At 48.3% G+C, this 25,788-nt stretch overlaps 2 protein-coding genes across 3 annotated transcripts in view; both read right to left on the bottom strand.

The window, feature by feature from the left end:
- On the bottom strand, positions 1 to 13,735 carry LOC138758335 (sphingosine kinase 2-like). Of its 2 annotated transcripts, none has more exons than XM_069927100.1 (5): positions 12,886 to 13,735; positions 3,886 to 4,035; positions 3,494 to 3,588; positions 3,124 to 3,239; positions 1 to 2,646 (listed from the first exon to the last, which is right to left on the bottom strand). In XM_069927100.1, exons 1-5 carry the CDS (start codon positions 13,307 to 13,309, stop codon positions 1,365 to 1,367), a joined length of 2,067 nt encoding a protein of 688 aa, XP_069783201.1. In that variant the 5' UTR covers positions 13,310 to 13,735; the 3' UTR covers positions 1 to 1,364. The 2 variants fall into 2 exon arrangements, with proteins under 2 accessions (XP_069783201.1, XP_069783202.1); XM_069927101.1 differs by having other exon boundaries at positions 3,886 to 4,038; positions 12,886 to 13,095.
- Positions 13,736 to 20,233: 6,498 nt separating this feature from the next.
- The window catches only part of LOC138756794 (uncharacterized), a 10,422-nt gene continuing 4,867 nt past the window's right edge, over positions 20,234 to 25,788 (bottom strand). The window contains exons 3-4 of the mRNA XM_069923183.1: positions 20,589 to 20,787; positions 20,234 to 20,314 (exon numbers count right to left, since the gene is read on the bottom strand). Coding sequence (XP_069779284.1) covers positions 20,234 to 20,314; positions 20,589 to 20,787 — 280 coding nt within the window. The remainder of the gene's footprint in view (positions 20,315 to 20,588; positions 20,788 to 25,788) is intronic.

Here is a 25,788-nt window from a genome sequence, read left to right as displayed (position 1 = left end):
GAAAATTGATCCAGTTTAATTATTGCTCGGTCAGTATCCACACCGCGGTCAAACGTCACAGGTGACCATCATTCCCACCCACTCACTCACATGCTCCTCCCTCCCACCGAGCCCCAGGGAAGGTAGAACGGGGTGGGGAATGGTTGGGGGCTGGGGGGATGAAAGGGGAATTGATGAATGGGGTGGGGGCAATACATTGTAGGTGGAACAGGGGAGGTGGTAATGGGAAGGGAGGGGAATGAGAAAGGGGAGAGGATAATGAGAGGGGAAGGTGAATAAGAAAGAGGGGGTAATGGGAGGGGGGAATGAGAAGGGGAGGGGGGAATGAGAAGGGGAGGGAAATGAGAAAGGGGAGGGGGTAATGGAGGAGAGGGTGAATGAGAAAGGGAAGGGGTAATGGGAGGGGAGGGAAATGGGAAAGGGGAAGGGAGTTATGGGAGGGGAGGGGAATGAGATGGGAGCGGGAACAGGAAAGAAGAATGGGAAATGGGAGGAGAGGGGAAGAGTACAGGGAATGGGGGAAGCAAGAGAGGGGAATGAGAAAATGGGAAAGGGGAGGAGGAACAAGAGAGGGAACTGGGAACAAGGGGAGGGTAAACGAGAGGGGATGAGGTAATGTTAGGGAAGCGGAACAGGAGGGGGGAGTGTGGGTTGGGAGTGGGTAGGGAGAATGGGGAAGGGAAGGTGGGAGGGGGAAAGGGGAGGAGGAATGGGGTGGGGATAATGGTAAACAGAGGTCAGGGGTATAGGTGAGGGAGGGTTTGGAGAATGTGGAGGGGAGAGTGAGGGTGAGAGTTTGGGGAACGGGGTGGGGGGAGACCAGAGAAACCCGTGTCGTTGACATGAATTAAGTGCAAATTCCATTTTGAGAAAATCCCCCCCCCTCCCCCACATCCTCCTTGTCCTTTCCCACTAGCCCTCCCCCACCACAATTAGGGGTGCAAACAAACAAGTCCATCATACAGTCAAGGTTTTGTGGGGGTGGGAGGCTTTCCGCACCTCCGGGTGGGGGGTCCCAGGAGATGCACCACCCTGAGTATGAGGTCCCAGAGAGGCAGCACCCCAGGGTGGGGACCTGGGAGAGGCTGCACCCCGGGGTGGGGACCCAGCCGGAGACGGGACGAGTAGCGTTAGTCATGTTGGCCGCGCCGCTGGGACAGGACTGTGCCCGGAGCCCAGTACTGCGGGAGTTAGTAGAGATGGGAGTGGCCGTGGTCACTCCCCATATTGTGCAAGGCTACGAATTAAAGTACCATCAGATGCCCTCATCGGGTGGGGGGGGGTCCTTCACTCCTTCCCCACAGCAACCTCGGGGATGAGTGTGGCGGGACCTTCCCCAGGACCCCAGAGCCTCATTGTCCGTCTCAGGGGTTGCTCTCGACCCCCGTCCACGGGACCCCTGCAATCACCCTCCCCAGTCCCCGGTGCAGCTGAGCCTGCAGGGGCCCGAACTCCACCTGCTCGCCATCCACGGTGATGAGGCCGCGCCGGGGCCCAAGGGGTTCAAGCCGGAAGGCGGAGGCCGGCACGCAGACCAGGTGGGGGCAGGCCAGGGAGAAGTGAGCGCCAGTCTCCATGGCCAGGAAGATGCGTAGCAGCGCAGTGCGGGAGATGCCGGCCGTGACGTAGCAGAGGTGCAGTGCCCGCTCAGACAGGCGGGCGAAGGGGGCCGCCAGCAGATCCGCCCCCAGATGGCTCTGGTACATGGCCAACACCAGGACAAAGTCCTCCTGCACTGTCTCCCAGCCCGGGGGCAACGGCTGGTGCAGGGGAGGCAGCAGGTGGTCGGGGGGCAGGGCCAGGGGCTGTTTTGCGGGGACACTCCCATTTGGTCTCCCCAAGCCCTCAACTCCGGGGTTGTCTCCGTCACACCTCCCCAGGACCCTGTCCTCCTCTCCTGGTCCCTCTCCACTCCCTGGGGACAACTCTGGGCTCTCTCCGGACCCCTCTCTCACCTCAGGCCCTTCTTTGAACACCCCCGGGCCATCTCTGACCCGCCTCCAGTGCCCCCTGGATTCCCTTGGCTCCTCTTTGGCTTCTGGCCCCTCTGCGGACACGCCTGGGTTCTCCCTGGTTACTCCTCCCCCTTCTGGTCCTGCTCTGGACCCCTGTCCCCCCTCTCCGAGCCCCCCCAGACCCTTTCCCTCTGCCCCGACACCCCTCCCCCCATCCCCTTCCTCCTCTTCTTCCTCCTGGAAGGACATACCCTCAAACGAATAGCCCTCGAGGCGGGAGGGGGAGTGGGGAGGAGTGGACGGGACGCCCCAGGGGCCTATGTCGGACAGGGTGCGGCCAAGGGGCTGGTGCAGAGGCCCAGGGGTGGAGGCAGTAGCGCTGCGGCAGAGGGAGCGGTGGGGGCGGAGGTGGGGGGAGGGGGCGGGCAGGTAGGAGAGGCGGGCGGGGTAGCGACGCAGGCTGGCGAGCCGCAGTAGGGTGCCCAGGGTGAAGCGGGTGGGGCCCAGGGCGCGGTAGCGCTCGCTCTCGATATCCACATCGGCCACAAAGCCCAGCGCCACGCTCAGGAAGGAGAAGAGGCGGCGGCCAGAGGCCGTGGTCACCGACACCAGGTCGAGGGGAGATGGGGTCCCCCGGCACAGCAGCAGTAGGCAGTTCAACAGCAGGTCGGACCCCACGGCCGGGGGCAGTCTGTGGGGAGGTAGGAGGGAGGTGGAGAGATCATGTAAGAGTGCGTCTAGGATGTTTCCATCACTGCCCCCCCCTCCCTTCTCCCTCCCATTCCTCTCCCTCCCTTCCCCCTCCCACTCCCTTCCCTATTCCCATCCTCCCCTCACTCTCCCATTCCCCTTCCTTCCTCCTCTCACATCCTCCTCCCCTCCCTTCCCCTCCCCTCTCTTCCTCCACCCTTCTCCATCCCCTCTTTCTCCACCCTTCCCCCTCCCTTCCCCACTCTCCCCTCCCTCTCCCTTCCCCCTCCCTCTGCCTTTCCCCTCTCCCTCCTTCTCCTCCCCTCCATTCCCTCTCCCTCTAAACAGTCTCACTGGATTCACACACTCGAGAGACCAGAGAGAAGAGGGTGTAGAGAGGGGACGGGATGGAGAGAGGAGGTGGGGGAGTGTGCCAGGCCAGACCACACACCCACCCCCCCCTTCTTCATTCACCTACCCAGCATTATAATTGATTGCTGCAGCCAAGGCATTGCCAGAGCCGGCTGGGATTATCCCGAGGGGCATCTTGATGGCCGACTCCCAGTCTGGACGGGACATCAAACCATTAATCACCTGAAGAGGGAGGGAAAGTGAGGGGTCAGGACGGGGAAGAGGGATCTTCACTTTGTGTCCCACCCAGAGCATGTGTGACGGGACGGGGGAGAGAGAGCTTCACTCTGTGTCCCATCCCAGGAGTGTCAGATGGGATGGGGGAGAGGGGGCTTCACACTGTGTCTCATCCCAGGAGTGTGTGACAGGACAAAGGAGAGGGAGCTTCACTCTGTGTCCCACCCCAGGAATGTGTGACGGGATGGAACCAGACTCACCTCATGCATGAGGCCATCACCAGACACAATCACAATGCCATCCCACTCACTCAGCTCAATCTCTTGGACCAAGTCCCTGGCGTGGTTCTGCCGTTCTACGGGAGGGTGGGAGAAAAGATGCTGGTGAGTGAGCGCAAGCATCGAGCATGGTCCGCCCAGAGTGATCTGTTCCACATCACTCCCCACTGTTCACCGTGTCGGTCCCCATACCCCGAGGTCTCTCTCTTCTACAACACTCCCCATCGTTCACTGTGTCGGTCCCCATATCCCAAGGTCTCTCTCTTCTGCAACACTCTCCACCATTCACCGTGTCGGTCCCCATACCCCAGGTCTCCCTGTTCTCTCCTGTACATGGGAAGGTTGGCTCCTGCCCCGTACCCTGTGGACTGTACCTGTGCAGACAAGGTTGTAGCTGATGTTGGCCTCAGACATGGCAGGTAGGACATGTTCTCGGCAGAGCGCCATGGCTTGCGAACGCCCACTGCAGGGGTTCACCAGGAGTAGCAGGCGCCGGGACGGTGGCAGCAGGCTGACCGTGATCTCTGCTGGCCGTTGGGAGACAGGAGTGGATCATGTTATATAGAGAATTTAGGTTAAAATGACTTAAGTTAAAATGTGATGATTAATCATAAACAGGGAAGCCAGAACGGACAGGGAGTTTACTAGCAGTCAAGGACAAAAGGATCTGCTGAATATGTTTTTTTAAACCTATCTTTTCATGGTCATAGTGAGAGACATGCAGGAGACAAAGGATTGATAAGAAGGGTGAGAAACAGAATTTAGTGTATGTAGAGTTCACAGCGTATGTAACGAACGTGATAATTAAAAATGCAGTTATACTTAGAATGCTTTTGTAATACTAACCAATTAAAATAGTATTAATAAGAAGGGGAAGGGCAAACAATAAGGGTATAAAAATCAATGCACTGTATGTATCGGGGCTTAACTGGTGAGAAACCAGTTGAGTCCAACTCTGCAGACTTGTAAATAAAGCTTGTCGTGTCATCAGTTTTAAAGAGACTCATGTGTGAGAAGTTTTATTTCTGACAAATGGGGGCTCGTCCGGGATCTACACTCCGGCCGTGAGGGGAGGCGAGAAGAGGGACATCGGAGGCGGTGCACCCCGCTGAGTTCAGCGGCTCCTAGTCCCTTGTTCGTCGCTTCGGGCGGCTTGAGCGAGTGGTATCCGGACAAGGTGACACGACAAGACGGAGAGGAGAAGGGTGACGGTTCAATCCCCAGGAAGACACCGGTAAGTGACGACTTACGATTGTGGTGTGGGGATTGGGTAACAGGTGTAACGGAATACACCTGTTTGGATAAAAACCTAATGTAATAGATTCGGTATAGATCTTTTGTCGTAGTGTGAGGACCCTGTCGTGGGACTCTAGGATAGACCCCAGGGAAACCTCGGCGGTAACCGAAGGAGGGACAGCACCTCCGACGAAGTGCCGAGAAGAGAGGGGTCAACCCCAGGAAAACCTCAGCGGTAACCGAAGGAGGGACAGTACCTCCGACGAGGCGTCTGAGAAGAAGGGAGTAGGGTCCAGAACGAGAGGGTCCTCAGCAACGATAAACAGATCTAGGTGGGAAAGTGGGAGGATCAAAATCTAAGGGCTCGTCTGAAAATTCAGGACAATTCCTGGGAGTTCCCCTTGACAGCCCTTTGGGGAGAATGTTTGAAAATTGGGATAGTAAAAGATATCGAGACAAAAACAAGAAAAAGATGGTCCAATATTGTCTCCTTTGGTCAAAACAACCTATTAAAGGTTCCTCGGTCTGGTGGCCGAAATTTGGATCTGATGAGGATTGGGTTAGACAAGCATTAAACATATATGTAAATTCGAGACAAAAGGTGAATCAAGAAGAGTCAGCATATGCATTTTGTTGGGTTCCCTGGCCAGGATCCTTAACAGAATGTTTTAAATTGAGGGTAGCGGGAGAAAAGAAATGGGAACCTCTGGACAACCTTCCCCCTCCTTATATTCCCCCGGTGCCTACTGCGCCCGAGGAAAGCTTATTACCGGAGGGGAAAGGTGATGAATCTGATTGCCCCGAAGGGGGCCGGGAAAAAAAGGATGAATTAAGGGAGTCGGACCCTAAACTTCCACCGGTAAACCGACCCTGGACAAGATCCCAGACTGGTCCAGGACCATCAAAGTTTTCAATAAGCCTAAATCCCCTGAGAGAAGTTCCTATGGGAGGACCGGGAGGGGGAACGGGATATATGAATGTTCCCCTAACTAGTACAGAGGTGCGGGGATTTAAGAAAGAAATAAAAAAGTTATTAGAAGATCCTATAGGACTGGCTGAACAGCTTGACCAATTCCTGGGACCAAACACATATACGTGGGAAGAGATGCAGGCAATAATGGGAACATTATTCTCACCCCAGGAGAGGCAGATGATTCGACGGTCTGCCCTCCTCATGTGGGAATATGAACAACCTGGGGACCCTAGACCCCATGAACAAAAATATCCCTTAAATGAACCCAGGTGGGACAAACGAACACCCGAGGGATTGGCAAGTATGAGACAATATAGAGAGTGGAGAATTAAAGGGATACGGGAGGCTGTGCCAAAGGGTCACAATTTTACCAAGGCATTTGGGAACCACCAGGGAAAAGACGAGTCCCCTACTGATTTTTTGGAGAGGGTGAGAAAGAATGTCCAACAGTATGCTGGCGTGGACCCTAGTACACCAATGGGTGAACAGCTTATTCGAATTGAATTTGTTTCCAAATCATGGCAGGACATTAGAAAGAAACTAGAAAAGGAGGAGGACTGGAGCGAAAAACCCCTAAGTGACCTGTTAAAAAAGGCACAAAAAGTATATGTGCAGAGAGAAGAAGAAGATCAAAAGAGGGCGACAAAGGTTATGGTACAGACTATCCGACAGATGAATGCTGAATCCAGAGGGGAAAGAAAACAAAACCTTCCTCTAAACAATCCAAGATATCCAAGAGAGGGAAGACCCCGGAGGTTCGTTAAGTGTTATTACTGCAATGAGGAAGGACACTTTAAGAGGGAATGCCCCCGATACAAGAGGGAATTGCGTGCCCTCGAACTTATGGAAGAAGATTAGGGGTGTCAGGGGTTCCAAATGTTAGGGACCAAATATAAGAGGGAACCCCTGGTAAAACTAAAAATTGGTCCCAAGGGAGAAGAGGTGGTGTTTATGGTGGACACAGGAGCGGAACGAAGTAGTGTAATAACTGTGCCAATTGGAACTGAGCCTGTAAAAAGTAATTTGACAATTTCTGGGATAGAAGGGGCTCCCAGAATGGTATCAATAATTCCCCAAGTAACAGTGAAACTGGAAGAAAGAGAAGGGGTACAAGACCTCTTGTTATTACCGTCGGCTGGATTTAACCTCCTAGGAAGGGACTTACAGGCTCTCCTAGGTTTGGGTGCTCTCCCTGTGGACGGAGAAGTGCAAGTCCACCTCTGCGCTTTAAAGGAAGAGGATGAACGGCAGATTGACGAGAGAGTCTGGTATAAGGAGGGAAATTGAGGAGGTCTGGACATCCCACCTTTACATGTCACATTAATACCAGGTCATCAGCCGGTAAGGAAACGTCAGTATCCTATTTCTTTGGAAGGGAGAAAAGGGCTACAGCCGGTAATTGAGACTTTAATACGAGACGGACTATTAGAAGAATGCATGTCACCTTATAACACCCCTATACTCCCAGTGAAAAAGTCAGATGGATCCTATCGCCTAGTTCAGGATCTAAGAAGTTTGAATGCTATTGTTCAGACCCGCCACCCAGTGGTGCCTAATCCCTATACTATTATGAGTCGGATTCCCCCAGACCATGAGTGGTTTAGTGTTATCGACTTGAAGGATGCCTTCTGGACGTGTCCATTAGAAGAGGAAAGTAGAGATATGTTTGCGTTTGAATGGGAAAATCCATGGACAGGTAGACGGAGACAGTTTCGGTGGACTGTATTGCCCCAAGGGTTCACTGAATCTCCAAACCTGTTTGGACAAATGCTAGAACAAATCCTGGTGGACTATCCACAATCTGATGATTCCCAACTAATGCAGTATGTGGACGATTTACTATTATCAGGACCCAAGGAACAAGAAATGAGGGGAGATACCATTAGACTCTTGAATTATCTGGGGAAAAAGGGTCTATGGGTGTCCAGGAACAAGTTACAGTTTGTTGAGAGAACTGTGATATATCTGGGACACCAGATAAGTAAAGGACAGAAACGGATTACCCCTGAACGGATTGCGGGAATCACTAGAATGCCGTTACCCCGTAATAAGAAAGAAATAAGACAATTCCTGGGACTCTTAGGTTACTGTAGGTTATGGATAGAGGACTACTCAGCTTTGGTGAAGTTTATGTATGAAAAACTGACAAATGAAAATGAATATCCATTGAAATGGACCCAGGAGGAGGAGGGATGGTTTGAGGACTTGAAGCATCGCCTGACACGAGCCCCAGTACTCACTCTGCCCTCTTTAAAACAGCCCTTCCAGCTATTTGTCACTCATAACCAAGGAACAGCTGTGGGAGTTTTAACACAGGAAAAAGGCGGTCAGCGACACCCAGTGGCTTTCCTTTCCAAAATGATGGACCCAGTGTCTCGCGGATGGCCGACGTGTATCCAGGGAGTAGCGGCTGCTGCTCTGTTGGTAGAGGAAGCACGTAAACTTACTTTTGGAGGAAAGATGACTGTGTACACCTCCCATTCTGTGAGTGTTTTATTAACACAAACTGCCCATCGATGGCTGACTGATTCTCGCATATTAAAGTATGAAACCATTTTAATGGTTGGAGAAGATTTACAGTTTGCAAAGATTAATAGCTGCAACCCAGCTCAGTTTTTATACGGCAGTGAAACAGAGAGAGAGGTGGAGCACGACTGTGTCGAGTTGACAGATCTTCAGACCAAGACCCGAGAAGACCTTTGCGATACTCCGCTGGGAGAAGGATATGAATTCTACATTGACGGCTCCGCCAGATGTGTTGACGGAATGAGAAAAAATGGGTATGCTATAATAGAAGGAAATACTTGGAAAGTAGTAGAATCCACGAGACTACCCGGAAGCTGGTCAGCACAATCCTGTGAACTATATGCCTTGCAGAGAGCCCTCAGAATACTGGCAAAGAAAATTGGAACGATTTACACAGATTCCAAATACGCATACGGGGTAGTGCATACCTTTGGTAAGATCTGGAAGGAGCGTGGTCTAATTACATCAAGAGGAAAGGAATTGGCACACGAACAGATGATTACTCTGACTTTAGAAGCCTTGACATTACCCCAGTAAATAGCAGTGGTCTACATACCAAGCCATCAGAGGGGAGATAACCCGACAGCAATTGGAAACAGACTGGCTGATGAAGAAGCCAAAAGAGCAGCCATGCAACAAGAAGTCCGTTTGCTGACCTTAATCCCAATAAGGCAAGGCATAAAGAAAGCTCCCATTTTCACTGCTAAGGAAGAAAAGGACATGGATCAGCTGGGTGCAAGCCAGTTGCCTGATGGAACATGGAAGACACCAGATGGAAGAATGGTTCTAAATAAAGAAATAACTCGCAATATTTTAAAACACCTGCATCATCAGAGCCACTGGGGCACCCAAGCCTTATGTGACACAGTGCTTCGAGAATATGTGTGTAAGGGAATCAACACCTTGGCCCAACAGGAGGTGCAAAATTGTTACCTATGCACAAAAATTAATAAGAAGGTAATGAGGACAGGGACCATGGGAGGTCAACCATTAGCCATACGCCCTTTTCAACGTATCCAGATCGACTTCACAGAGTTACCTCAAGTCCAAAGATGGAAATATCTGTTGGTGATAATAGATCACTTTACCCGATGGGTGGAAGCCTTCCCAACAATAAATACTACAGCCTCTACAGTAGCTCGCCTCCTCCTAGAGCAGATAATCCCCAGATATGGTATAATGGATTCTATAGACTCAGACAGGGGTCCACATTTTTCTTCAAAAATCCAGCAATTGATTTGTAATGCATTACAGGTCTCTTGGAAATTACATACCCCTTGGCATCCACAAAGCTCAGGGAGGGTTGAACGTATGAATGGAACACTAAAAATGCAATTGACAAAGTTAATGGTGGAAACTAAAATGCCTTGGATAAAGTGTCTGCCCCTGGCTTTATTGAGAATTCGTACTGCCCCACGAAAAGATGTAGGGCTGTCCCCTTATGAAATGATGTTTGGGCTTCCCTTCTGGAGTACAGTTGAAGGGTGTCCCACCTTGGGGGAAGGGGATATATTTGTTAGGAACTATTTACAGGCACTGTCACGCTCTCTTGCAGATTTACGAAAGAGAGGACTATTAGCACAAACACCGCCTTTAGACTTTTCTTTACACAAAGTGGAACCAGGAGACTGGATTCTCATCAAGACCTGGAAGACTGAAAAACTCCAGCCCCAGTGGGAAGGTCCATACCAAGTTCTCTTAACTACAGAGGCTGCAGCACGAACAAGAGAGAAGGGGTGGACACACGCATCCAGATTTAAGGGACCTGTAGAGGCGCCTCAGGACCCTGATACGAACTCAGATTGGACGTGTTCCTGGAGAAAAACCTCTTACCTTACGATTTCGAAAAAAGACTTAATTCACAATGTTATTGTTATGTTCTTTGATTTTTCTTAGTTTGCCTATGTCTTTATCAGGTGTGAAATGTAAGAAATGCAGAGACACAGTGGTCCTGTTTCAGGACCACATTTGGGGAAGAAAGGAAGGTAATTTCATTTCCCATACCTCAGTTCCTGAGAAATGCTGGGCAAAAAATACCACCCAACATCCATATACCCCTTGTGTGGAAAAAGAAGGAAATAATATGGGTCATTATATACAGATTCCTAATACCACTCCTTTCCCTCTTAACGGTTGGAAGGGTGACTCAAGCCCACCATGCCCTGATGGACTCTGGTTTTGCATACACCAGCGTACTGTTCCAATGAAAAGTTACACTCCACACTCGAAAATGCCTGTCCCTTTAAGACAGCCGGACTTAGTTCGAGTCCATCCAAATAATCATGTAAGTTTCGGTAATGCAGTTGGGGGAGATAACCTTTTTGTAGATCTGGCAACTAAAATTGCAGGAACTTTTAATGTAACCAATTGTTGGGTCTGCGGGGGTCCACGGATGTCAGAGCAATGGCCTTGGTGGGGGGAGCCCCTCAATTCATTGACCATGATTTCCCGAATTTGGACAACTAACCGAACGAGATCAAGAGAAACTTGGTCTCTCTCTAACGTCCCCTCTGGTTTTTATTGTCTCTCACAAGCCGGCAAATACCCAGTAGGAGAAAGTCCCTGCAAGGCTGTATGGATTCGCATTTCGCCTGGTATTTTCACTTGGTTTCCTAAACCCCAGACTTGGTTCTTATCCACTGTTTTTAAAACTAATTGCCTACCCCTGTCTAATAGCAGTATTCAGTTTTGGAATTGTACCACTTCCACCATCACAGGACCATACCAATCAAATCCCGTTCTTAAAAGAGTTTGGGAAAGGGGGTATGGAGTTTCCCCAAATGGATTATTCTGGGTATGTGGTAATAAAGCTTATACTCGTCTTCCCTCACAGTGGAGTGGAACTTGTTTCCTAGGAATAATCCGCCCAGAATTTTTCCTCCTACCCCACGATCACGGTCATAAATTAGGCGTGAAGGTTTTTGATACATTACACCGTCAACCCCGCTCTACCACGATACATTTGGGACAATGGGGAGATGATTGGCCTCCAGAACGCATAATTCAATATTATGGTCCCGCTACATGGGCTCAAGATGGATCCTGGGGTTATCGTACTCCTATATATATGTTAAATCGCATAATTCGCTTACAAGCAGTCCTTGAAATTGTTACAAATCAAACAGCTCTAGCCCTGCAATTACTTGCATCCCAGCAAGGTCAAATGCGCTCTGCTATATATCAGAACCGTCTGGCCCTAGACTATCTCCTAGCCACGGAAGGAGGTGTATGTGGAAAGCTTAATTTGACTAACTGCTGCTTACAGATTGATGATAATGGCAAAGCCATTCGAAAAATCACTGATAATATTCGTACATTGTCCCATGTACCGGTTCAAACCTGGCATCCTTTCCCACAATTAAATTGGATGGACAAATGGTTTGGAGGAACCTGGTGGCGTACCTTCTTGTGGGTCATCGGAGGTATTTTATTCCTCCTACTTATTTTGCCCTGTATTATTCCCTGTCTACGCAGCCTGGTGATTTCCATGGTCCAACAAGCTATGCAACCAGGGGGAATGGGAGACCCTGTAAGACTTTTATTTCAGCGTGAGATTAATGTATCATAAAACGTTTCTCTTCCCTAGGTTAAAATCCCCATTCATATCTATATATATATTCAACACATTTTAAAGAGAGAAAGGGGTGGATTGTTATATAGAGAATTTAGGTTAAAATTACTTAAGTTAAAATGTGATGATTAATCATAAACAGGGAAGCCAGAACGGACAGGGAGTTTACTAGCAGTCAAGGACAAAAGGATCTGCTGAATATGTTTTTTTAAACCTATCTTTTCATGGTCATAGTGAGAGACATGCAGGAGACAAAGGATTGATAAGAAGGGTGAGAAACAGAATTTAGTGTATGTAGAGTTCACAGCGTACGTAACGAACGTGATAATTAAAAATGCAGTTATACTTAGAATGCTTTTGTAATACTAACCAATTAAAATAGTATTAATAAGAAGGGGAAGGGCAAACAATAAGGGTATAAAAATCAATGCACTGTATGTATCGGGGCTTAACTGGTGAGAAACCAGTTGAGTCCAACTCTGCAGACTTGTAAATAAAGCTTGTCGTGTCATCAGTTTTAAAGAGACTCATGTGTGAGAAGTTTTATTTCTGACAGATCAGAGAACTTGTCTTGTTTAGTCATATCTCAGCCATGGACTCTGCTCCCAAAAACCTCAGATCCGAATCCCACACCATGAGGCTACCCTGCCCTTCTGGTGTGGAGTCCTCCGGCAGCTCTGCCGTGGGACTGCTGATTCTTTCCCACCCAGCCCACTGTGCAGCTCTGCCATGGGTCCGCAGAGTCCTTCCCCACCCAGCCCTCTGCGCAGCTCTGCCGTGGGACCACTGAGACCTTCCCACCCAGCCCACTGAGCAGCTCTGCCGTGGGACCGCTGAGTCATTCCCCACCCAGCCCAACACATAGCTCCGCCGTGGGGACCTCCGGGTACTCCGAGTCCTTCCCTGTCCAGACCACAAGCAGCCCAGACCCCAGCGCAACCTCCTCCCCAACTTCTGTTCCCTTCCCAACCCCTCCTCCCTTCCCATCTCACTTCCCTATCCCTGACCCCCTCCCAACCCCTCCTCTTCACTCCTCCACTCCAGCCCGACCACCACCCCTGACCTCACCTGCCTCCTCCGGCAATCGCACCCCGAGCAGAAGACACTTGATGGCCACGGCCCACCGCTCGGCCTGGGCCCGGTTCTCCTGGCCACTCTTCGCCCCGTCCACCAGGAACCTCTTCACCATTCTCTGCCGCCCCTTTCCGCCAACCAGCTTGTGCCGGGGCAGGTAGCAGCAGACAGAGAGGTGGGCCGCCCCATCCCCCTCCCCCTCGTTCCCCCGCTGGCCACCCCTTGCCCCCGGCCCCTCCACCCGGCAGCCCAGCACCTGTAGCAGCGGCAGCACCAGCCGCCTCCCCTGCTCAGCCTTCGGACTCAGCCGCTGGACGTGGAGCTCGTCTGGGGTCAGGGTCAGGGCGTACCGGGTCGCTCTCCCCCCGCCGTCTGCCCCAAACTCCCCATGCATCAGGGCTTGGGGAGGGGCCGGCATCCCAGCGTGGCACAGGGGGCAAACCCCTGGATCAGATGTTGGTCGTCAAGTCGTAGGTCAAATCAAGCCCCCGGGTCAGAAAAGGTCTGGATAGAGGTCAGGAAAGCACTGGGGTCAGGGGTCCCAGCCGAGGCAGCCAATCCCGGAGCTCGCCCCCGTGCCCCGGCCGCTGCAAAGCTTTGGATTGGCGGACGGGGCCGCCTCAGTGGCCCATCCTGAGGTCAAGTGGCGGCTTAGCCGTCTGCCCCCACCCCCGGCGACCGGCAGAGAAGCCCGTTTCGTCCTGGCGGAAGCGCGCCTCCCGGGCTGAGTGGCAGTCGTCTCGGCCAATTAGCGCGATCCACCCATTATCCGGTGAGCTACTTCGATCGTGCGGCTACTGAGTTGAGTGGCAGCCGCCTCGGCCAATTTTCGTGGGCCTCCCGCGAATGGAGGCAGCCACCGAAGCTAATCATCGCGCAGCAGCTGGAATGAGCGGCAGCCACCGAAACCAATCAGCTCTCGGTGTGTGGAGATGGGCGATAGCCATCATACCAATCAGCGCAAGATGCCTCCGCCAGCCCTGGCCAATAGAAGCAGGTCGGGGGCGGCGCTATCTTTTCCCCGGGTTTATTTCCCTTTCGCTACGCTCCCATCCACCCCACCGAGCGGCCAGACCTGCCTTTCCTTCCCTCAGCCATCCTTCGACCCACCCCCCCCCCCACCTTTTCCGCAACCCGATTGCTATGGGGAGCAGCCGGCAGTCATCTTTCTGTGCTGTTAGTGGCATCGTGATGCAGCGCCATTTCTGTGAGGGGCACGGGGGGGGGGGCCGCCGCCCGCCATATTTGTGAGGGCTGAGCGTGATGAAGCGGAAGCCGGGCCGCCATCTTTGAGGGGCGACGCTGAGGAGGCACGTATGCCTTGCCATATTGGTTTATGGCAAGCTCGATGTTCACGGAGAGGACATGTCCTACCTGCCATCCCATGTTTACTGCGGGCAACTTTGTCCAGATTTAAAGGGGAATGCATTGCAGAGCAAAAAAAAATGCTTTTGGTTAATTGAGGTTAAGAACTATAGGAGCAGGAAGAGACCATCCCCGGCCCGTCGAGCCTGCTCCGCCATTCAGTGAGATTGGGGCTCTCTGCCTTGTCCCCATAACCCTCTATTTCCCTGCTCTGTAAAAATCTATCGTTGTGGCCTCTGTCACTCTGCTCTCCTGGCGGGTCTGGGAGAATCATTACAAAGACCAAGGCCACTGTGCACTATCGGCACCCTCCTGTAGGACTGTCTACTCTGAGACGGAAAGGAAACGTGCCAGTTTTCAACCACACAGCCTTCGCCGCATCCTGGAGAGACAAAGTCCCAAATTCTGAGGACCTTGCCCACGCAGGGCTTCCCACCACATTCACGCTTTTATGGCAATGCAAACTGTGGAGAACTTAGCAATAGGAATGCTGGTTGACCACAGCTTTGCTTGAAGGACCAATGTAAGTCTTAATAATCAACAGAGTGCCAGGATGATACAGCAGACGACCACAACCAATGGTGAGGGATTCTTCATCAACACCTAAAGCAAGACGAAAGAGTGATCTGGAGCCAATGTGAGGAGTGGAGAGCGAAGCAAAGAGCCCAGCGGACAACAATTCAATTATGCCCTATATTTGCAGCAACTGCCATTCCAGGATCGGCCTCCATGGCCATAGTTGACACTGCTGAACAAACCCATAACAACCAGAGGCGCAATCCCCCATGGTCGGTCACGACCGATGGAATGGTTGGATTTGAGTTTGGTCAGCTGGAGTGGCCTCTCCAGGGCGCAAGCCAGGGCAGAGTTGATTCGGAGATCTGTCTGTTGCCTATGCAGTGGGACTCCCCCCCACCCCTTCTGTCCAGAGCAGCAAGGCACTATGGCCCACCTTTGCCCCTTCTCCTGTCAGTGAGAACAACTCTGCCGGCCAGAAGAACGATGCCATACATGAAGACCAGGATTTGGACTTGGTTGTCAGAAGCTGGGTTTTTTTATAATTTTTTATTTTTTACACTGTGAACCACATCAACCAAAATATATACAAACATTTCTCATTAAATATACACAGAGGCATTTTCTCCCTTTTTTTCCCTCCCCTCTTCAAAACCAATAAATATTCAACATATACAATACAATAAAACCATTAAACAATGTCATCACACAATGAAAAATAAACAAGAAAAATGTGTCATCTACTTTTACATACTTGTAGTGCGCGTCGAAAGAACCAAAGACTTGTTGATCCAAACCAAGGCTTTTATTAACTAAAAGATTGGACCATATCACAAGTAGGTCGACCAGTTCAGAATGACCTGGTCTGGCTAGGAGCAACCCTTTAAGACCTGCCAATAGGTGTGGCTACACTCTCAGCCAATCACAGTCATCCTACACTACCATCTGTACATATGTACATATACACATTGGTGATAGAATCTGTACTATCACATTCACTCCTTCTTTGAGAACCGTCCCCAGGGTGGATGGAGGTTAGGGGCTGTACCGGTCAGGGGGCCTGACCATCCGGCGTGACTGCCGTGGTGCCAGAATTGGGGTCGCCGGAGTCATGTCGCCAGCAGGCCCGTAGGGTGCGGCCACTACTTCGCTCAATTCCCCAATGGCGTTGTCGACAGACTGGCCTGAGATGGTGCTGGTCTCTCTGTTCAAGCACATGACCTGGGGGAGAAGGAATAGGGGGCCTGAGCTGGTGGGATGGTGCTGGTTCCTCTGTTCAAGCACGTGACCTGGTGGAGGTTGGGTTAAAGGCACTGCTGTGCCTGATCCGGCTTAAGCTCAGTCCCTTACTGAGACTGTGTCCTCCCATCCGTCCAGGTACTCAAAGTAGGCATAATGCGGGTTCCCATGGAGCAGAGTCACTCGGTCAACCAAGGGGTCATTTTTGAGTACTGGACGTGGCGTCGTAAGAGGACTGGACCGGGAACCGTGAGCCATGCTGGTATGGTCGTACCCGACTCGGATTTCCTCGGGAAAGAGAACATCCTTTCATGGGGGGGTGATGGCATTGGTCGTGGTGCATAGGAGGGAGCGGATGGAGTGCATAGCACTAGTGAGCACATCCTGTCAGTGAGAAGTGGGGAGACCTTTGGACCAGAGGACAAGCGTAATCACTTTCCAGATGGTGGCATTCTCTCTTTCGACTTGCCCATTACCGCGTGGGTTATATGTGGTGGTCCTGCTTGAAGCAATACCACACTCCAGAAGGTACTGCCGCAGCTCTGTGCTCATAAATGAGCACCTCCTGTCACTGTGGATGTAACTGGGGTACCCGAAGATGGCAAAGATGCTGTGCAGGGCCTCTATAACTGAGGAGGCAGTCATGTCCGAGCAGGGCACAGCGAACGGGAAGTGGGAGTACTTGTCAATGGCCGTAAGGATGTAGGTGTTACGGTTGGTCAACAGTAGGGGTCCCTTGAAGTCTACGCTGAGACGCTCAAAGGGGCGGGTGTCTTTGATGACATGGGTGTTCTCCAGACGGAAGAAGCGGAGCTTGCACTCAGTACACCACTGGGCAGGGTCGGCTCATGGAGCAAGTCTCCTCGACCATGTAGGGCAGGTTGCGAGCTTTGACAAAGTGCACGAACCTAGTGACCCCTGGATGACAGAGCTCCTCGTGGAGTTTCTACAGCCTGTCCAGTTGTACATTGGTGCAAGTCCCCCTGGAGAGCGCATCTGGTGGGTCATTGAGTTTACCTGGCCGATACAGTATGTCATAATTAAAGGTGGAGAGCTTGATTCTCCACCTGGTGATTTTGTCATTCTTGATCTTACCTCGCTGGGTATTGCTAAACATGAAGGAGACCGCGTATTGGTCAGTCAGCAGCGTAAAGCGCCTGCCTGTGAGGTAGTGTCTCCAATGACATACTGCTTCAACTATGGTCTGGGCCTCCTTCTCAACAGAGAAATGTCGGCTCTCAACACTGGAGGGTTCTGGAGAAAAAGGTTACCAGCCGGACGGCCTGGTTCAAAGTGGCTGCCAGTGCAAAGTCAGATGCATTGCTTTCGACTTGGAATGGAATGGACTTGTCGATGGCGTGCAGCGTAGCAGCAATGATGTCCAATTTGATGCGGTCGAAGGCCGCTCTGGCTTCGGTTGACAGGGGGAAGGAGGTGGTCTTGATAAGTGGTCGTGCCTTGTTGACATACTGTGGAACGCATTGGGCATAGTAAGAGAAAAAACTCAGGCAGTGAGTGCCTTCTGGGGTGGGGGTGTGGCAGGTCCGTGAGGGGACGCATGCGGTCAGGGTCCGGCATGACCACCCCATTCTCCACCACGCAGCCCAGAATTGCGAGCTGTGTGGTCCGGAAGACACACTTGTCGAAATTGTAGGTCAAGTTCAGCCGAGTTGCTGTCTGAAAAAATTTCTCAAGATTGGCATCATGATCCTCCGTGTCATGGCCGCAGATGGTGACGTTGTCCAGATACGGGAAAGTAGCTGTTAGCCTGTTCTGGTCCACCATCCAGTCCATTTCCCGCTGGAAGACCGCGACGCCATTTGTGACCCCCAAAGGGTACCCTGAGGAATTGATACATCCGCCCATTCGCTTCGAAGGCCGTGAAAGTTCGGTCTTCTCAGCAGATCGGGAACTGATGATAGGTCGAACGTAAGCCAATGGTGGAAAATACACAGTATTGGGCGATCTGATTCACCACATCTGTGATCCGTGGAAGTGGGTATGCATCCAGGAGCGTGAAGCAGTTGATTGTCTGGCTGTAGTTAACCACCATCCGTGGCTTCTCCCCATTTTTAACAACCACTGCCTGGGCCTTCAATGGCCTCGAGCTAGGTTCATAACTATATTGCCAGCTTTTGGTGGCACAGGCTTCCAGCCAGGGGTGAGATTTGCGAAAAGCGTTGGCGGAGCAACTCGGAGGGTGGAGAGACTACAGGGGAGGCCCCGGGGCAGGTGGCTTGGGTTGCCGCTGGCAAGAGGTTTCCGGGGTGGAGTGGTTACAGACAGAGAGTGGAGCATGAGGCCCCCCAAAGTGCAGGGAAATGGTTTGAAACTGGCACTGAAAATCCAGTCCCAGCAGAGCAGGGGCACACAATTGGGGAAGGACTAATAGTTTGAAGTCTGTGAATGTGATGCCCTGGACTTTCAAGGTCGCCACGCAGTACCCCTTTACCCCAGTCAAGTGCAATCTGGTTGCCAATTAAATTCTCTGTGCAGTGGGGAGAATAGCTAGTCCACAACGGTGGGCCAGGTCTAGGCGGATAAAACTGTCAGTTGACCCTGAGTCAAATAAGCAATTGGTATAGTGTCTATGCACTTTAATCAGTTCCATTGCTTTTGTGAGGGGATGGGAAGTCCTGGTGGAGGGTTATTGATGCAGAGACTTGTAATGGGGACAGTGGAGTCCTGCATGATGATGTCACGAAACGTATGCGCGATGACATCACGCAAACAGTTGGGCCTGAAAAAAGTGTTGGGGAGTTGGTGTTGCTGCCTGCAGCCAACGGTAAGTGTCGGGGGTTGCTGCTTGCCATCGGTGGTGGGGCAATCAGCAGTGGGGGGCCCTTGGTTGGCAGCGTCGGGTCCCCGGTCGGCAGTGTCAGCGTGTCCACGGTCAGCGGTGGCGACGGCAGCATGTCCCTGGTCAGCGGCGGGTCCTTGGGTCAGCAGCGGCGACAAGTCCCTGGTTGGCAGCAGTGGCGGGTCCCTGGTCGGCAGCGGGTGCTGAGATCAGGGCTGGGGCCTGGTCAGACGTTGCTTCGTGAGGTAGGGTGAACGTCATTGTGGCAAGGGTGGGTTGTACCTTCTTGTACCGCTTGGTGTCTGCCCCGTTACGTCAGGCGCTGCCGCGCGGTGGAGTCCTCGCTCTCATTGGATGAGAGCTCTGAGGAAGAAGTGTTTGAAATGGAGAGTGGTGATTGGGCTTCACACGAGGCACTGTGTTTGACAGTGGCCATTTTGGAGCGACAGACTACAGCAAAGTGGCTATTTTTATGGCACCTGGCTTTTCTCAGCGGGCACTGGGACCTGCTATGCTTGTTCCTCCTGCAGAAATAACACTTTGGGGTTGCATCAGGCAGCGTAGTGTAGGTAGTAGGGTAGAGGGAGGGCATCCTACTTACATCAGAGTGTGGGGTCCAGCCCCGAGAGTACACGTCCATACTTAAGACCGCAGCCTCCATCATCTCTGTGATCCGGATCACGTCCTCTAGGTTTTCTCCCCTGTGCTTTAGCAGGCACTGCCTCACCTCATTTGATCAAACCCCGGCCACATAGGCATCCTGAATCAGATCGTCTGTGGTCTCCGCAGCATTTCTGTCTGTGCAGGCATAGTCCCTGCCCATTGCCCTTACTGCCCGAATATAAGCTCTGCAGGACTCACCAGGCTGTTGCCTCCTTGTAGCAAGTTTGTACCAGCATAGACCCTGTTCACCGGTCGCTCGTAGAGCCCTTTCAACACTTTTATGGCTGCGGTGTAAGTGGTCGCATCCTGGACACTCTGGTAGACTCTCGGGGACACCATAGTCATCAATATTAGTAGTCGATGGCTGTCCTCTATCATGGCAGGATCAGAGAGCTGTAAGTATGTTTCAAAGCATCTCACCCAATGCTTAAAGTAATTCGACGCTGACGTTAGGTCGATATCGAGGTGTTCCAGCTGTAGCATACGCTTAATCCCTTCAAAATTTTTTAGTTAATAAAATTGTAATGCACGTCGAAAGAACCAAAGACTTGATGATCCAAACCAAGGCTTTTATTAACTAAAAGACTGGAACATATCACAAGTAGGTCGACCAGTCCAGAATGACCTGGTCTGGCAAGGAGCAATCCTTTAAGACCTGCCAGTAGGTATGGCTACACTCTCAGCCAATCACAGTCATCTTGCACTACCATCTGTACATATACACATTGGTGATAGAATCTGTACTATCACAAAACTGGATCAAGTCGTTGTTGTCAGAAGCTGTTTGAGGCTCACGCCAAGAGCATTTGTGCAGCAGTGGGGGATCGACTCCACCTTCACCTGTCAGTAATGATAACCTTTAGAGCCATGACCCATTCAACCTCCGCTGCTTCGGGAGTAGTCAGTCACGTGATGGAGTAGTGGCCGGTCAGGGAATTCCAGCCCTCTCCGGAAAAGTTAAAAAAAAAATGCACAAAACACAAAGGTACAAGAGTAAAAATTAAAACAAAGTAAAAATAAAGGTGAGAAGAAAATGGCAGCGGAGAGAAAAGTCGAAAACAATGGGAAGAAGAGAAGAAGAAAGACCGTCGGAGGAAGAAGGTGAAGGCCTTACCTGTCCGAGGAGGCCCGCCGCGGAGAGAGAAGCCCGCTCCAACAGGTCAGTGGAAGTCCCGAGCTCGGGACAACAAAAATGGCTCGAGGAGCCGAGTAAAAGTGCGCAACCGCGCATGCGCGACTCCTCGCATGAAAAAAATACACTGACGGGAGGGGGGAACAGCTGCGGAGTCGATCTCCACAGCTGAGAGAGACACCTGCAACACAGCAACAGGTGCAGAACAGAGAAAATAACGACAACAAAAAAGAAGAGGGTAAAAAGAAAACAAGGAAACAACATATGGTCAACTCAGAGGAAGAAGAAGAAGAACAGAAAGAAATGGAAGAAGAAGAGAAAGGCAAGATAATGGATATATCTTTTTTTAAAGAATATATGGAATCAGTGAAAGAATGGCAATTACAAGAATTTAATGGGATAAAAAGAAGAATTAAGAGTGCAGAAGAAAAAATGAATAAAATAGAAATGGTCATATCAGAGATAGGAAAAAGAGTGGACAATGTGGAAGAACGAGAAACAATCGTAGAAATGGAAGTAGAGGACTTAAAAGAGAAATTAGAAGAATCTAATAAAAAAGTTAAAGAGACACAAGAGCTGTTAGCTCAGAAGATAGATATAATGGAAAACTATAATAGAAGAAATAATATAAAGATAGTGGGACTTAACGAAGAGGAAGAAGGCAAGAATATGAAAGAATTTATAAAAGATTGGATCCCCAGGGTCCTAGGAAGACCAGAATTACAGGAAGAAATGGAAATAGAGAGGGCACATAGAACATTAGCCCTGAAACCACAACCGCAGCAAAAACCAAGATCCATTTTAGTAAAATTCTTAAGATATACAACAAGAGAAAATATATTGGAGAAAGCAATGAAGAAAATAAGAGAAGACAAAAAGCCACTGGAATACAAAGGTCAAAAAATTTTTTTCTATCCAGACATAAGTTTAGAACTCCTGAAGAAGAGGAAGGAGTTTAATACAGCAAAAACAATCCTATGGAAAAAAGGGTATAAATTTATGCTAAAGTACCCAGCAGTACTTAAAATAGTTATTCCAGGGCAACAAAACAGACTATTCTCGGATCCAGAGGAAGCACGAAAATTTATATATATATATATATATATACCCATATACACACACACACATATAGTTCGTGGTCATTTTTACTCTCATTACATGTCTTCATCTCTCTGCTTGTTTTGTAGTTGTTCTGCAAATTTTCATGCTTCCATTGGAGCGCTTTCATCCCTAACGTCGAAGTACTCGAGATGGCAGAGGTCGACAGCATCGAGTCCACGCTGCTGAAGATCCAGCTGCGCTGGGTGGGTCACGTCTCCAGAATGGAGGACCATCGCCTTCCCAAGATCGTGTTATATGGCGAGCTCTCCACTGGCCACCGTGACAGAGGTGCACCAAAGAAAAGGTACAAGGACTGCCTAAAGAAATCTCTTGGTGCCTGCCACATTGACCACCGCCAGTGGGCTGATATCGCCTCAAACCGTGTATCTTGGCGCCTCACAGTTTGGCGGGCAGCAACCTCCTTTGAAGAAGACCGCAGAGCCCACCTCACTGACAAAAGGAAAAGGAGGAAAAACCCAACAGCCAACCCCAACCAACCAATTTTCCCCTGCAGCCGCTGCAACCGTGTCTGCCTGTCCCGCATCAGACTTGTCAGCCACAAACGAGCCTGCAGCTGACGTGGACTTTTACCCCCTCCATAAATCTTCGTCCGCGAAGCCAAGCCAAAGAAGAAGATATATATATATATATATATAGATGTGTGTATATATATGTATATAATATATAATATATATATATATTATATATGTATATAATATATATATATATATATATATATATGTATACATGAATGTATCCGTATTTAGAGGAAAATATATAGAGTATAGATAAGAATTAATAAGGGAATGAAAGGGAATAGAGGGAATAAGGAGGGAATTAAAAGAGTGACCTTTGTTATATATGAAAATTGAAATCTTTTCCAGGGGGGGCTGGGTGGGGAGGAGTTACGGTCACTGCAAAATCAGTTGACGTTTGCGAGTGAATTCGCAAATCCAAATGGAGAGGGGAGATGTGGTTGCCCAACAAGGGATAAAGGGCAACTCAGGAGGGGGAGGGGAGAATGAGGTTAAAGAAGTTTTAAATAGGAGAATAAGGAAAATGTTTGATGTTTTAGAAATGTTGTCTTATAAAGTGTTCAAAACAAGAAAGCAGAAATGGATAAGAAGGAAAGGTGATGATGGAGAAACAGAAAGGGAAGATAAACAAAGTATAAAATGGCTACGCTGAACTATATGACTTTAAATATTAACGGAATACATAACCAAATTAAAAGGAAGAAACTGCTAAATTTACTGAAAAAAGAAAAAATTGACATAGCATTTGTGCAAGAAACACATTTAACTGAATTGGAGCACAAGAAATTAAAGAGAGATTGGGTAGGACATGTAACAGCAGCGTCGTATAATTCAAAAGCAAGAGGAGTAGCTATATTAATCAGTAAAAATGTACCAATTAAAATAGAAGAGGAAATAATAGATCCAGCAGTGAGATATGTAATGATAAAATGTCAGATATATTCGGAGTTTTGGAATCTACTCAATGTATATTCACCTAACGAAGAAGATCAAAACTTTATGCAAGATATTGTTTTGAAGATAGCAGATACGCAAGGGAACATATTAATAGGAGGGGATTTCAACCTTAATTTGGATTCAAATATGGATAAAACTGGTAAAAAAATTAACAGAAAGAACAAAGTAACCAAAATTTATAATTAAATCGATGCTAGAAATGCAACTTTTGGATATATGGAGGAAACAACACACAAATGAAAAGGAATATTCATATTACTCGGCTAGACATAAAATATACTCAAGAATAGACCTATTTTTGTTATCAGCTCGTATGCAGGATAGAGTAAGAAAAACAGAATATAAAGCTAGAATATTATCGGACCATTCACCCATAATATTGACAATAAAGTTAGAGGACATCCCTCCAAGAATGTATAGATGGAGATTAAACTCCATGCTACTTAAAAGGCAGGATTTTAGAGAATTCATTGAAAGACAAATTAAAATGTACTTTGAAATAAATACGGAATCAGTGAAAGATAAGTTTATACTATGGGATGCAATGAAAGCGTTCATCAGAGGGCAAATAAAAAGTTATGTAACCAAGATGAAGAAGGACTATAATCAGGAAACAGAGCAGTTGGAAAGGGAAATAATAAATATAGAAAAAGAATTAGCAATGAAGGAAGATACAACTAAAAGAAGAGAATTGGCAGATAAAAAAATAAAATATGAAACACTACAAACATATAAGGTGGAGAAGAACATAATGAAGACAAAACAGAAATATTATGAACTAGGTGAAAAAACGCACAAAATTCTAGCATGGCAGCTTAAGACAGAACAAGCTAAGAAAATGGTATTGGCATCAAGGAAAAAAGACAAACAAATCACATATAATCCAACGGAGATCAATGAAAACTTTAGAGAATTCTGTGAACAATTATACCAACTGAAAACGAAGGGAAAGAAGGCAAAATAGATGAATTTTTAACTAAAATTGAACTACCAAATATACAAATAGAGGAACAAAATAAATTAACAGAACCATTTGAAATAGTAGAAATACAAGAGATAATAAAAAAAACTATCGAATAATAAAACACCAGGAGAGGATGGATTCCCAATAGAATTCTATAAAACATTTAGAGATTTATTAATTCCTCCCCTCCTGGAAGTAATCAACCAGATTGACAAAACACAAAGCTTACCAGATTCATGTAAAACAGCAATAATTACAGTAATACCAAAGCAAGGGAAAGATCCACTCGCACCAGCGTTATATAGACCAATATCGTTACTTAACACAGATTATAAGATAATAGCTAAACTATTAGCAAACAGATTAGCCGACTATGTACCAAAAATAGTAAATCTAGACCAAACTGGATTTATTAAAAAAAGACGAACAACAGACAATATTTGTAAATTTATTAACTTAATTCATGCAGTAGAAGGAGGTAAAGCGCCAACAGTAGCAGTTGCTTTAGATGCAGAGAAGGCCTTTGACAGAGTAGAATGGAATTATTTATTCAAAGTATTGCAAAAATTCAGTTTACCAGAGAAGTATATTAATTGGATTAAAGCATTATATAAGGGGCCATTGGCGAAAGTGACAGTAAATGTATATTTATCAAAGCAATTTAACTTAAGCAGATCAACAAGGCACTATCACCCTTATTGTTCGCGTTAGCTATAGAACCACTAGCAGAATTGATAAGAACAGAAAATAAAATAAAAGGGATAAAAATAAAAGACAAGGAATATAAAATCAGTTTATTTGCAGATGACGTTATAGTATACTTAACAGAACCAGAACTATCAATAAAAGAATTACATAAGAAATTGAAGGAATATGGAGAAGTGTCGGGTTACAAGATTAACGTAAATAAAAGTGAAGCAATGCCAATGAATAATGCGGATTTCTCAAAATTTAAGAAAGAATCACCATTCAGATGGCAAATGCAAGCAATAAGATACCTAGGTATACAAATAAATAAAAATCCCGGCCATCTAAATAAACTCAATTATTATCCACTGATGAAAAAATTACAGGGCGATTTAGAGCATTGGAAAGATTTACCACTAACACTAATAGGAAGGATAAACTGTATTAAAATGAACATTTTCCCAAGGATACTATACCTCTTTCAGGCATTGCCAATACACTTGACAGAGAAATTCTTCAAGGAGTTAAAGAAAATAATAAGGAAATTTTTATGGAAAGGGGGGAAACCGAGGATAGCACTAGATAAATTAACAGAATGGTATAAACAAGGAGGCTTACAACTGCCAAACTTTAAAAATTATTATAGAGCCGCACAATTAAGATACCTATCAGATTTTTACCAAACAAGGGAAAAGCCAGATTGGACTAGATTAGAACTAGATAAAATAGGGGAAAACATACCTGAACACATATTATATAAATGGGATGAAAAATTGGTACAACATAGGAGTTCTCCAGTATTACATCATCTGCTCAATATTTGGAAGAAGATTCATGTAGAAAGGAATAAAACAAATTACCAATTACCAAAACTAATAATGACGCAAAATCAGTTACTTCCTTTTACAATAGATAACCTTTCCTTTAGAGAATGGGA

The sequence above is a fragment of the Narcine bancroftii genome, chromosome 3, assembly GCF_036971445.1.
Source record: "Narcine bancroftii isolate sNarBan1 chromosome 3, sNarBan1.hap1, whole genome shotgun sequence".
Classification (NCBI taxonomy): domain Eukaryota; kingdom Metazoa; phylum Chordata; class Chondrichthyes; order Torpediniformes; family Narcinidae; genus Narcine; species Narcine bancroftii.
The sequence above is the reverse complement of the archived record's forward strand: the minus strand, read 5'-3'. Positions and strand labels throughout refer to the sequence as shown.

Bases quoted from the DNA above. Each gene is read 5' to 3' on its own strand.
- LOC138758335 (XM_069927100.1), bottom strand. From the start codon at position 13,309: ATGCCGGCCCCTCCCCAAGCCCTGATGCATGGGGAGTTTGGGGCAGAC. The intron at 4,036-12,885 runs GTGAGGTCAGGG...AACGGCCAGCAG, and splicing joins GCGATTGCCGGAGGAGGCAG to AGATCACGGTCAGCCTGCTG. The intron at 3,589-3,885 runs GTACAGTCCACA...ACCCTCCCGTAG, and splicing joins CTACAACCTTGTCTGCACAG to AACGGCAGAACCACGCCAGG.